Source organism: Gossypium raimondii, chromosome 6 (genome assembly GCF_025698545.1).
Source record: "Gossypium raimondii isolate GPD5lz chromosome 6, ASM2569854v1, whole genome shotgun sequence".
Lineage (NCBI taxonomy): Eukaryota > Viridiplantae > Streptophyta > Magnoliopsida > Malvales > Malvaceae > Gossypium > Gossypium raimondii.
The window spans coordinates 2,369,528-2,384,289 of NC_068570.1; the positions used below are offsets into that span (position 1 = coordinate 2,369,528).

Here is a 14,762-nt window from a genome sequence, read left to right on the forward strand (position 1 = left end):
TATTAATAAGATTAAAATTTAAAAAATCAATAATCTTTTAAAATCAATATTTACTTTTATCGAACAACATAAGTATATTCGATACTTATATTTACTAATTTACCAAATAATTTTCTAATATAAATTCATCAGTTGTAAAATTTAGCAATAAAAATTTAATATTTAATTTTTCAGCACTTAAAATTTCAATTTATCAAACATATCCTTAGTTTTATGTGTTATAAATTATATAATAATAATATATTATAAACATAGAAACTGGGTTGAGCTAAGCTGAGTTGGGTTAGAGCTTTGAATGTTCATGCCTAAACCCGACCCATATTTTAAACGTGTCTATCTTTCCCAAGTCCATTTTCTCGCTTAATATTTTTGCTTAAACCCTCCCAAATTTTGAGTAAATCTTTGAGATTTAGCAAACAGCCTGAACCATAAATAGGTCTAACTCAAGTCATATAGTATTAGGGGTGAACATTCAATTGAATCAAATGAAATTTTTTTGAGTTCATCGAGTTAACGAATCTTATTTTATCATCCTAATTCGATTTAAAATTCGAATCGAATCGAATATATTTATTTAAGTTAAATTAAAAAATGTCTTTAATCACGTCTTATGTAATTTTTTAAAAAATATTTTTATTTAAAGTTTTTAAATATGATTATACAAAAAAAAATTAAAGTAAACAAGTGAACAAATAAAAACAAGAATCCTGAGTGTAGAATAGCGTCATAAAATAGTTTAAGCTTCTTCTTGTACTTCAAACAAGAATAACTTGAATTAAAATTGAAAAACGAGAAGGAAAGGGAGAAGATCATCAAATCTCAAGAGGAGTTAGAGATTGAGAAGCAACGTATGGTTGCTAATAAGGAACAACTTTTGACTTAAAATATAATAAAGGGTAATTTTATCTTAAAATTTAGATTTTGACTGTAATATCATATTATTCAAGAAAGAAGTCGTAATAAGATTACGCCTTATATTATGAGATAGCCATAATGTAAGATTACGGGATGGTCAAAATGTTGAAATCCAAATACCCTAATCTCATTCCAGAATGTAACATTACATTCAGCGAACCAAATGCCCAAATTTATCAATTTAATCCTTCTAGTATTAAAAAGAATAAAATCAAATCAAATTGTAATAGAGTTAATATTTATGATTAAAAAAATAACATGAAAAACTTTTTTTTTCATTTATAATTTGCAGAATAATGAAAAACTTTTAAAATATTAACTTTGTTAATAGTAAATGATATCTTTTAAATAGTGACATAGTACAAGGACTAAATTAATTCATTTAATAATAAAAGAACTAATTTGATTTTATCTCTATAATTCAGGGGCCTATAAAGAATATTCATTCATTTTATCTTTATAAATTATGTAACAAGTGAAAATTAAAATATCAGCTTTTTACACCAGCTTTAGAAAATGCTCAACAAAAACGAGCCCAAAAAATCCATTCATAGAAGTGTTAATAATAGACTTATAGTCCATAGGCCACGGATCCTCAAGACTACCTAACAACCAACAATAATATATCAGGCTAAAAGTGTAATTGAGCCGAACCAAGTTCGAATATAATTAAATATTTATTTTTAAGTTTAAGTTTAGTTTGAGATATAATTAAACTATTCGAATTTGATTAAGTTCATTTATCAATTTTTGTATTTAAGCTCGGCTCGATAATTAAGTTTAACGTTAATAGTACACACATTAAGGTCAATATAACTTAATAATATAAAAATATGAAAAACTTGATAAAATTCGTAAGCCGTTCAAGTCAAGTATTATTAAGCTCAAATTTGACTCGATCAATTCAAGCTCGGCTAATGCTGTAAAGGTCCAAATATGAGTAGGCGAAAGTTTTCATCAGAAGTAAACCTCCAACCATATGAAATGTAAAAAGTTAAGACATGAAAATTGCATAATTCATGTATTACCTCTAAAGAATAAAGATTTGACCAACTAAATAGTCCCATAGAACAAAGGTTGTATCAAACCTCGTAAGTTTCTCCACAACACTCACCCTTTTTCACAGCTCATATTGCTCAGAGATGCCCTATTCATCATGTCAGTTTTCGAGGATAAACTGAATGAAAGAAACTCGGATTGTTTCCGTTCGTTAGGTTGAGTTACCGACTATGTCAATGCACAGCAGAAACCGGATAAGTATAGACCTGTAAAATCATCTTGTTATGATGTAATTCCTTCATCAACATAAAAAATGCTATAAATGTCACTAGTCACTGCCACTGTGCTTGTTGAGACAGCAAGAAAGATCATCATCCATGATATTAGTCTATCATTCTTTGTTGCAATTCCAGGGATGTTCCTGCATGGTTCCATATCAGAAAAACGAAAAAGATGTTTTGAGTTCATAAAATATGAATTTTATGCCATTTCATATATCAAAATCCCTTATCCAACCATCTAATTTAGGGCTCAATTATGTAGACCATCTATGATTTAGGGACTAATAATGTTGCCATTGATAAAATCATGTTTGACACATTCAACAAAACCGGGACATAAGAATGCTTAAATTGGTTGCCCAACATTTTAGGGGTTGCTCACATAATGGCCAAACATTTCAAAATGGTCATATAAGGCCCAAACATTTACAAAAGTGCTCAAATGAAGGCCAAACCTTTCTAAATGATCAGATAAAAGCCAAACCTTTTCAAAATGTACAAATAAGGGTTAAACCTTTTTGAAAGTGTTCAAATAAGTGCTTCTCAAATATCATATATCAGGTTTCAAATTATGTTTTTATAATTTTATCTTCTTTTCAAGCAATTTTTGGTTCAACTATCATATGTTTTATTCTAAACATGTTAGCATTCACCTAATTTTTACTACAAATTCGGCTGAAGTGCATGAAAGTCCTTTATTTGAGCACTTTTATAAAGGTTAGGCCCTTATGTGAGCAAGCCCCAACAGGTTGGCCCTAATTTGAGCATTTAGCCTATACATAATCATATAACCATTGCTTACCTAAGAGTGATTGCAGCTGGAAAGATGAAACCAACACAAACTGCAGCAGTTGCACCAGTGAACTGAAAGGCATCCCAGATACTAGGAACAAAGCTGGCTCCCATAAGTATAAAACCCATAAGAGCAATTGTTACTGAGAAGAACCTCTTGTTGTCAAAAGCAATAGGAATTGCATATGGAAATAGAAGACCATCAACGTTGAGACGAAGGGAGAAAAATACTATCGGGAAAACTAGCATCAGGTGAAGGCCATAGCTCACTCTGACCAGATCATCAAGCAATGAACTATATGGAATCCCGAGGTCGCCATCAAAATTGGCAAGCACATCATCCATAGTATGATCCCCAAAGAGGACTACCCCAAAGAAGCTGGTTGCTATGTACACAGAGGTGCATAATGTGAGAGACTTTCTAACTATTGACTTCATCTGTGTAGGGTCTTTAAGTTCATTCTCTATAGGGAGTACTGCAAGGTGAATTTTTGTCAATAGGAAATTGTGTTAATCAATACTCCATAGCAATAAAAGAAAGCAATCATACACTAAAGAGATTTGAAATTGAAATATCAATTTTCAACATGTATTTAACTGCTACAATGGAATGCATAGAAAGATGGTAATAAAAGGACTAATATAAACAGATTAAATATCTCTTAGGGCATGCTTGGTTGAGTGAAAAAGTGGAAGGAAAGGAGGAGGGAGTGGAAAACTGGGAATAAAAGTTTGAATGTGCTTCGTTGGAAAGAAAATAGAAGATATAACCATTTTCCATCGTAAGGCATAAAAAACAATCCTTCCAAATTGGAATGGTAAGAGAAGAGAAAACGAGGGAGGAGTATATGATTGTTCAAAATCTCTTTAAATAATGGAAGGAAAGAAAATTACTTTTTCTTTCAATTGTTCCATCTTTCCTACCAAGCACAACCATTGAAAGAAAAATTATATTTTCTTTCTATTTTTCTACCCCTTCAATTTTCCATCTTTCCAATTTTTTTTTTCACTCAACCAAGCAAAGCTTTAGTCTCGAAAACGAACAATTTGCTACAGAATACTCATGATAGATTCAGAAAATACTAACAGTCCTAATAATTGGTGCATCATATATATATAATTGTGTTTGTATTTGATACTGCCAATACATAAATCTACACTCTCACAGTGAACCACACATTGACACCTCATTAGCAACCCTTAAAAACATAGATAGTTAAACATTTTAATATGCAGCATTACATAATTCATTGTCGATTTATACACTGATAGTGCATTAATAGAAAACCTTTATAATTCTATGTAATATTGAACCAAAAAAGGGTCAACTTGGTCTTACCCTAGTTTTGTGTATGTAGATAATGCACTCAACCAACTAACAAAGCGAAAGTAAATCAACACAGTGTATTGGTTGAAAATTAACTTGAACAAACAATATACACAAGCAAAATATGATGGTAAAACGAATAGCATTGAAGGTACTAAAACAGTATATCATTACTTACTGTTATGGTGGCATATATAAGCAGTAACTACAACAGGCACAGTGGTGAAAAGCTTCCAAAACGATGCCTGATTAACAAGCTTTGGCATTAGTCGAGGCATCCCAATCTTCCCTTCCATCAACTTAACAATTACAACTCCAGCAGTTATTGCCACAAAGACAACAGCTAAGGCAACTGACAACGCTGATGTGTATCTCAATGAATCTAAAAATAACCAAAAGCATCACAATTTAAACCCAATAAAAAAAGTTAATACCTTCAACAATTTTATAGCAACAATTTAGAATTTTGGCCAACATGAGTTGAATCACGACCCATCCCAGCCTGTGAGGCTTGATCATGTTCAAAACATAACTCGGAATTGTCTTATTGGCACTTAGGTTTTGCCTAACTCAAGTGTGCCTCCAAAGATATTAATCATGTCACAACATAAAAACGAGTGCACTTTGCGAAATAGATACTAATTGATATCTGTTCTACAGAATACCTAGACTTAAGTACCTATAGATAACCAAATAAGACAATTTCGAGTTATGCTCTCATAACACGGCTGATACCCCAAACTGGAGCCCATCGTGACAAATTAGTTTAATTAATTGGTTGAGCACTCATTAGCACTTCGAGTTACACCGTATTGAGCTTATAAAAATTAAAATTTTGACTTACCAACGCGCTTGAATGAAATGAGAGGAGCAAAAACGAAAAATGTGGTGAACAAGAGTAAAGCGGAACGAGTGGTCCACCAATGTTGGCCGAACCATTCTTCGATTACTCCACCGTGGTGGAACCCATCCACCGAAGTCCCCGATAATACATCACCTGCCAAGCCAACAAATTTCAAAATTCAAATTCAGATCAAGCGGCTATTGATAGTTCCACATGGGAGGGCTTGATAAAAGTATACCTATGATAATCATGTAAACCACGAGCATGCCCAAGTTGTTGATGACGATGCAAGCTTGGAGGATGTTACTGCCGGCTCCACCGAAAGCATTGGTGGCGACGCCTGAATACGTTTTTGACTTGGAGGCTCGGCTAAACCTTAGAATCATATCGATAGACGATTCAGTCAACATAGAGACGAACATGATAGTGAGAAGACCGGGGATTAAGCCGAGCTGATTGACGGCGGCTGGGAGACCCATGATTCCAGCTCCGACGATGGTGGTTGAGAGGTTGAAAACGGCACCGGAAGTCGACGCGCCATCGAAGCCAGATCCGTGAGCATCAAATGATTGGTCGTCATCGAGCTTTTGAGGGAGGAGAGGGGACCGAGGAGGACTCCGGCGGTATTTACGATCCGATGAGGGTAGAACCGTCATTTTAGTTGGTTGTTAAAAAACCGTTGAAGAAGAAAATAAATTGACCCTCGATCGTTGAAGACGGGGTATATATGTTTATATACGGTGCGTTGGAAATGTCGTTGCACTGGAACTGACGCGGCGGCGAATAACGTGTTGACACGTATAAATGGCGTGGAATTTTGAAGATTTAGAAGGAATAAAAGGGACCTGCTGGACTGACAGCATGGTTACGGGAAGTAAAAGGAAAGCCAGTAGTGAATAGACACCTACCTGCCAGCTTTTTATTGCCTTATTACAGCACAAGGCGTCATTCCGCTTCAAATTTGCAACGGCTAGGCTCGCCGTTGCCTTTCAAAGGTGAACATGGGCCGCTTGCTCTTTACGTTTATTTGAATTTGCCCGTGAAGGAGCCTGGGCTCCATCTCTTACAGTCGTCCAAAAAGAAGGGAATACAAGCGCTCTATACCTATTAAACTTCATCTCAAATAGAAAAATAAGATCAAATATACATAGTTGTTCTTAACTTATATCCTTAGAGAAGAATTTCAATCAACTACATTTAATATAAGATATAATATAATTTTTGGTATTTAAATTTGGTAATTAAATTCAATTAGGTTTATTTTGGTACTTGTATCCTTTTTTGATTCATTTTGGTTCTTCAATTTGATAACTAGATCTATTTTGATCCCTAAGCTTAGAGATGACGAGACCATTGTTATTGGAATAGGACCAAATCAGATAAATTGAGAACTAACTGATATAATGGTTTGAACAAAGGGTTTGAATTGTTTGACTCAGAAACTGCTTGAAATTGGTAAAAAAAATTTAAAAAAATTGGGATAAAATCTATAGTTAAATGGGTTGAATCAATTTAATAATATATTTTTATTTTTCTAGATTTTTTAATTTTAATTAATTGTTTAATTATTGATTTGGCAGTCGAATTGGTTGAATCGGGAACCAATGGTTTGACATGTTTAACCATTGATCTAATTATTAAAACACTTAATGTGACACTCCGAGATTGTATCACATCATCGTTCGAAACTTTATATAATTTTTTTTAATTTTCAAGTGATGATGTGGTACAATATTAAAGTGTCGCATTATCAAACTTTTATATTTTTCAAGTTTAGAAAATAAAATAGACCTAGTTGTCAAGTTCAAATGTTAAAATGAACAAAAAAAATAATACAGATACCAAAGTTAAAGGTAAAAAATTATATTATCCATTAACATAATCACACAAAAGTGAAAAGACAAAAAATAATTAAACCGTACAATCACCTCTACCTATAATCCCACGTGTAAATTGTTCATATAACGGAATTGTCGTGATTAATCTAGTGGTTAAGGATCGTTCACCCATAGAATCCACTCAGGTTCAAACTTTTAAAGAGCAGGTGATAAATCTTTATTTAGACAACTCTCTTTGATCTTTGAACGTAATATGTGTGTGTAAAGTATGAGAATGTTGTTAATAGTGAATCGATATTCAATTTCATCGAATTTATCGAAATGGGTTTTTACTGTCTCTTTGTTTGTTTCTTTTTTGTACACATGGTAACTTCTAAAAAATTTTAATTTCACTGTTTGAATTCTGAATAATTATTCTTAATAATGATGACGATGAAGAAGAACAATACACATTGACAATAAGTAAATATACAAATAAATTTTATGTGAGAAAAATTTGGAGAGTTTGGTTCTTTACTCATTAGTAGTTAAGTGTCATGGATGGCTGAAGGTGAATGTTGATAGTTTAGTGTCAACTTTTAAATCAAGAGCTGCCATAAGTAGAGTGGCGAGAGGATTGAATGGTAGTTGAATGGGGGATTTTGAAATGGTGATGGGATTATCAGATATTTTTCAGACATTAAAGTTTGTTTGGTCAAAAGGGTATCGTAGAGTGGAGATTGAGAGTGATAATTCAGTTTTGGTATCAACTTACAAAATGGGCTAGCAGCAAATAATAACTACAATAAAGTTAGGCTCATTCAATACTGATGTCTTAAAGATTGAGAAGTGAAATTTCGGCAGATACTGAGAGAGACTAATAGTTAAAGAGGCCTGAGGTAAAATGGATCACTTCATTATTCACGAGGAACCATAAGAGAGTGTGAGGGGTTTATTAGATGATGATACCCATTGCGCTACATACCCATTGTTTGACGACAATTAGTTCTGCTGTAATCCTAACTTAAAGCTTTATTATGTTATATATCAAAAAAATATTATATTATTGGTTCAAAGTAACATTTCCTATTTAAACATAAAAATGTGATTTCAAATGTAAATTTATAATTGTTAATAAGCTTAACATGTAAATTGATACTTAAATTATGGTTTTTATAAAAAAAATTGGCATCTAATTTTTTTTTTACAAATGGTACCTAAATTACTTTTTTTAATTTGGTACCTTTATTAGTTTAATCGGTAAGTCTATTTAAAAAATTAAAAATTGTCATATGGCAAAAGGACAAAAAATTTATTTTCTTTTATATATAGAGAGAGATGGAATAATATTTGGAAAAATATTTGGTACTAAGTTTTAAACCCCTGGCGGGATTGATAAGTGTAGAGAAATAATAAAATATTAATAAATAAATATTAAGAAAAAAAGGCACAGAACAATTTTTTAAGATTGCTTGTGAAATAAAAAATTATACTACCAATGTACCAAATACTAACCTTATTCTTCTTACTTTATTTTTTTTCTTTTCTTCGTCTCATCTTGGGTTTCTACAAGTTGAATCGATCAAACCATCAATTCTAGGTTTGATAGGTTCGTTCGGCTTGATTAAATAAATTATTAAAAAATCATAAAAATAAAAAAAATAGAGAAAACTAGTTCAATCTATTTTTTAGCTTTGGTTCAACTCATCTATATCAGTTCGCAAGTCAATCGGTTCAATCTCTATCTTTAGACCAATATTGTAGTCGATTCCCAATTTGACTACTCTATCAAATCCGATTCTAAAAACATTGGTTTTGATCGATGAAAGAGCTTTTTCAATCTTGTCAGTCAAGCAAGTATGTAGTGAAGTTTGAAAACCAAAATTAATTTCCAACGTCTCTACCTTGAAAGGACGAATTTTGAGCATTACCAGCATTGTCGAATAATATAAAGAAAGAAAAAAGAAAAAAAAAAGAGGAGTAAAAATGGGGAAAAAATAAAGAGAGAAAAATCATGTAAAAAAATACAAAATTTTAATAAATATTTGTTAATGTCTATATGATGTAGCAGTCTATTTTTTTTAACAAAAATAACATTTTGATATAAAATAAGTTAATAAAAAATAATTTAAATACCACTTGTGATAAAAAAATGATACTGACTTAAAAGAAAATTAACATAATTTAAATACTAAATACTAAATTAAATTTTGTTAAAAAGCGAAAAAAAAGGCAGTGCCTTGGATCTTGAAATGTGGTTTAATCAAGCATCCAATGGGGCAAAGGTTACAAAGTATTGGAGTTGCCTCAAGATTTCGAAACTAGGCTGGTGGTAAAATTGGTCAGGTCATCAATTCGTCGGTTCAAGTAGTTCAATCAGTTTGATTAAATAAATTATTAAAAAAATTGATTTAATCGTCTCTGTTTGGCTAGTCAACATCATAAATGACAAACAAGTAAAACCAGTGGATGAACTTATAATTAAAAAGAAAACATTAAACAAACACATCACCACTAGCATCCGACAATGGAAGTCCTGAACAGAATAAATTGAATCAGCCCTAAACCCAAGTCCTTATCGATTAATTTACTGTGGAAAACACCATTTTTGGGGACCATACAAAGCAATGCTCAATTGAAATTTAGCCAAACGAGAATAATATGCAATAATCACAACCGTCGATATAATGTATAATAGATAAAGAACTGAATAAAAGCCGAATCAATTTAGAAAAAAATCAGACGCATACACACAGAGTGAATAGAAGACTCACACATCACAATTACAAATAATAGGACTTGAACCTGAAACCTTCGAAATTCGGGACATCAATCTTTACCAACAGCACCCAGAGTCCATTAGCTTCAAATGCATTTTTGGGTGCCATGGAAGGGACTAATAGAAAATTTCGTATTTAGTGTGCCTTTTTCATGCTTAGCAATATCTTTGGGGACCATCTAAAACAATTCCCAATCAAGAAAAAGAACCAAATAATAATAAAAATTAAAACAAATTCCACACGAAATGTACAAATTTTAGTACTCAACACCTCACCAAGATCATATAATTAATTAATATAATTCTAATGCAATCTTTTCAAGTGGGGACAAATAGATTTCTGATATAAGCAGAGACCAACAGTTCAATGTTCAAATATATATATATATATAGAATTTCAAGCCCAACCAATCATGTTAGTAACATTTCATTGAAAAACTATAAACATATTTTTGTTCCACAATTATTATTATGGGTATATTACACATATAATTATTCAACTATGAACAAATTTCATTTTAGGCATCCAAAGTAGAATGTTTGCAATTTAAGCATCCATGTTACATCGTTTGCCATTAAAATCACAAATGAAAAATTGCCGTGTCAATTAAAAATCAAATAATAACAAATTTAGTCCTTAACTTTTACATATTACATCAATTTAGTCATAAATTTTAAAAATTAACCCTCAAAATTTATAGATGGTCTCAAGTTTATCCTAAAGGAATATATAAAATACATAAATATTTTAAAAATTATAATAATAAATTTAATATTAATATTAATATTAATATTAATATTAAATAAATATAAATATAAATATAATAATATTAAATAAAACAAAATCCCCACCTCGTCCCCTCCCCTCCCCTCCACCATCTACCAAGTGTATTTAAAAAAAAAAAATTCAAAATGAGACACTAAATAATTTAATAGAAGAATTTTAATGATGGTAGCAATGAGACCTGAATTCTTAAAATTGAAAACTAGAGGACTAAATTCCTTAGAATAAAAGCAGGAGGACTAAATTCCAAAGTACAAAATGTGTATGCTTTCTCTCTACATTTTAAAAATGGTTAAATTTTAGTTTCAGTCCCTTTATTATGCCTAAAATTAAGATTTAATCTCTATACTTTAATTTCTAGAATAAATTGGTCTCGTATTTTTATAATGTTATTAATTAGTCCAAATAGTTAATATCATTAACTTTTTTTGAAATATTACTTGGTTATATATAATTAGAATGTCGTAAGAGTTTTAGGGTTTAAGGGCAATAACAAGTGGACTTGAATTTTAAATTCAGAAAATAAATGGATTAAATTACTGAAAATAAAAGCAGGAGACAAAATTCCAAATGTATGAAGTGTATAGAGAATTAGAGTATATTTTAACATTTATATATGTACTCAATAATTTGACACAAACAAATAATCAACCCATGCTTACCACCATGAATCCCTCTCATCACAATTTCGAATGAAATATTAATATCTTAAAGATAGATGGTTAGGCAGCAATGGCCAAAATCCAAGTGTAGATTTGCCCAACTTTCTCGAAGAAGTAATTAAGCTAAGCAAGTTGGTAGATATTCGATATGGGTGGACTCTAAAGCATGAATATGTTGTTAAATTAATTTTTAAACTTTAAAATGTTCTAATTAAGACCTTAGAGTGTTAATAATGTTTCAATCGGTTTTTTTCTTTGTCAACCTTGGGTGTTAAACGTGGAGTATATTTGAAATAAGTTAATCAAATTGTGAGCATGTGTTCTTTCCGTTTGCATAATTTGATCCACGTGTTTTAAATATGTTCATGTCAAATCTAAATTGGTATTTTAATGTTTTAATTAATAGTTAAGTTGATGGAAAGACCTAATTGATATAATGTTGATAATTTGAATATTTAATTAAAATATTCTAGAGTTTGAGAACTATTTTTAAATCTAGATGATAGTTTGGGGACTTGGTAAGGTAGAATAGCAAAACAAATACCTTTCACAAAAAAAAAAATCAATATTTCACAACTAGTTGTAGGGGTATTCAAACGGTTAACCGAACCAAATTAGTATTAACCGAATTAGTTGAACTTTTTAATTCTTTAACCGTTGACTGAACTGAAATTTTTTCAAAAAAATTAACCGAATCGAATTATTTCAGTTAATTTGGTTAACTAACCGAATTAATCGAAATTTATATGTTTCTATTTTTTTTGTTAAAACAAATATAAAACATATCAAAAATAAATTAATAATGTTAATTTGACGAATTATTCAAGTTAACGAATTAAAACTACATATAATTTGTTTTATTAATTATTAAGATTGGTTACTTCGGTTAATTTCCCGATTTTAAACCAAATTAATCGATAACCGAACTTTCAAAAAATTAATAACCGACCTTTAACCAAATTAAATCGATTCAGTCAATTAATTCGATTTTAACCAAAATTTAAACACCCTTACTATTTGCACTAAAAGTCTTAGTTTGACTTGATTTCACTATATAAAGTAAATAAGTAAATAAATATATTGGTGCAATTAAATCCTATTTTTAGTGCGTGCATGCATGAAATGCTTGACTTAGCTCATAAAGCTTTTAAGCGTTGAAAAGAATTTGGTTAAAATGTGCCATAAGTCCCTAAACTCCTCATAAATTGAAAATTTAGTCTCTATACTTTTATTTCTAGAAATTTAATCTCTTTATTTTTTATATTTGAAAATTTATGTCTAACTATTAATATTGTTACATTTAGGTTCATTACAATATTTTTTAGTTACATGTCAACCGAGTGAGTATTTTTTATTTAAAATGTCACAACAACAAATTTAACATTGTTAACAATTGGGCTTGTATTTCAAATTTTGAAAAAGCTAAAAGAGATGCAATTTCTAAAAATAAAAGCACATGGACTAAATTCTAAATTTATGAATAGTAAAAGGGCTTATGACATATTTTAATAAAAACTTTCTACTCAAGAATGATTTTTTTGTCCTCCTATTAAAATAATTTATTATTTTTAGTATCTTTCATGTTTGTTTTATAATTCATAATTGAAATTCGTGACTATTCATCCTAACAATATCGAAATTCCGAGTGTATTATGCGTTACTTCACCAAACCTACTAATGCCATATTATAATATTTTATTTCAATTAGTGGGTTAGCAAGACTTAGACCCTTTGTTTTCAATGTGTGATCTCCCACGCACTTCCTCTATATGCTATTTTGGTATAGAACCAAAAGGATAATAATATTATTAATAATACCTATTAATTAAATACTTTAATTAAGTGACATCCTGTCAATTTACATAATATAATATATGGTCCTCGCTGTTTTCCCTCCATGGAATAATAATACAGAAAAGATGTACCAAATATTTAATTAACAACATGCAAGTGGCCGTTTTGTAAAACAGAAAAAAATTATGTACTTAAAATAAAAACTAGGGGCTGATGGGAATAGGATGGAGTGGGAATTGGCATAAAAACAAGTCAATTGTAAGTTGTGACATAGTTGTATGATAAATTTTGTTTTATTCGTTGGCATATTTGGTTAATGTATTTTGACGATGTACTCGTATATTTGAGAAGTAAATCACTAGATTATAGTCGTAGACGTGATTAGATTAAATAAAGTTAGTTTTCAAGAGTTTTAGTGTGATTTATTTACCTTATGTATTGAGATACGTAATCACAAGAAGATGTGGACCGGCTTTATAAAGATTTATCTTAATCTTGATTGTTCTTATATTAAAGGTAATTGATTTTGTGAATATATCATAAAATAGAATGGATTGAAGATTAGTTAGTGAAGACTCGAATTTTTTGTTTGAGTGTGGATTTAGATTAAATAATATAATTTTTTAAAAAGTTAAAGGTAATTTATTTAAAATATAATGTTAAAAGAAATAAAATAAACTAATAAGAATCGAACAAAATTCAACATTAAGTGATAAGTAGACCCTTATCTACTTATTGTTTTCCACACTTTTCAAACGTACTTTGAACAAAATTAAATTATCCAAAATATTAATTTTCAGTTGATTTAATATTTCCAATGGGCTATCAAACAAAGCATTAGTAAGATAGTGATCTTAGGTGGATGTAGAGGTTGCAACTTGATAAGTGAGTTGAATAGTGGGAGAGTGATCTCAGTTGAATGTATAGAAGTGAGATCACAACTTGATAAGTGAACTGAACTTAAATCACATAATTTATTGATAATTTATAGAGATTCCGAACAGCGTAAACTATTTTCTAATTTCCATATCTATTTTTTCTTACCGTAATCACCTGATCCAATTACAACTTCACGCATATCTATATTTTTATAAAAAACAAGCACTAACAATCCTTCTGTACATACATCTTTTCTTGTTATACAGTCTTGCTAGTTTAATCTTGTATTTCTAACCACTTAAATAAACTTGTTTTGTACTACCTAAAAATAAAATTAAAGTTCTGTTAGGATAATTATCACCACCAGCCCAAAAATTTAAATGGGTTTGGGCTAGATTCTATTGAGCTCGCAAACTGAGCTCGCGGGGTACTCGGTAAGTTTTACTTACGTCACTTCTATTCTAGTTGAATTAGTTCCCAACTAGAGTCACTTTATGACTCTCCTTCGAATCAAATGGGGAACAAATTGTTAAGATAATTACCATCACCGATCCAAAAACCCAAATTGGTTTGGGTCGGATTCTATTGAGCTCGCAGATCAACCTTCGTCTATTGCGAAGTTACACATGCATGAGACCATATAAACACGTGTTCGGTTTAGAGTAGGATACGTGTCTATATACATGAAACCTACCTAATATGTCATATTAATGAACAATACTCATGTCACATAAATATACACACACCGCCACGGTAGAAACATAGAGAAAATCACTCAACAAGTTCAAAACTTTAATTTAAGACCAATAATTTTTTGAATTCATTTTTCATATATTTTCAATAAATATTTTACTTTTCTAAAAATAAGATTTAAAATTTATCATGTGCA

General features: G+C 30.4%; 1 protein-coding gene across 1 annotated transcript; it reads right to left on the minus strand.

The window, feature by feature from the left end:
* Positions 1–1,761: 1,761 nt before the first annotated feature.
* LOC105774209 (amino acid transporter AVT6A) lies at positions 1,762–5,882 on the minus strand. The gene is made up of 5 exons (XM_012596611.2): positions 5,397–5,882; positions 5,159–5,311; positions 4,493–4,696; positions 2,998–3,463; positions 1,762–2,335 (listed from the first exon to the last, which is right to left on the minus strand). The coding sequence occupies exons 1-5, from the start codon at positions 5,812–5,814 to the stop codon at positions 2,197–2,199; spliced, it is 1,380 nt and encodes a 459-aa protein (XP_012452065.1). The 5' UTR covers positions 5,815–5,882; the 3' UTR covers positions 1,762–2,196.
* Positions 5,883–14,762: the final 8,880 nt, after the last annotated feature.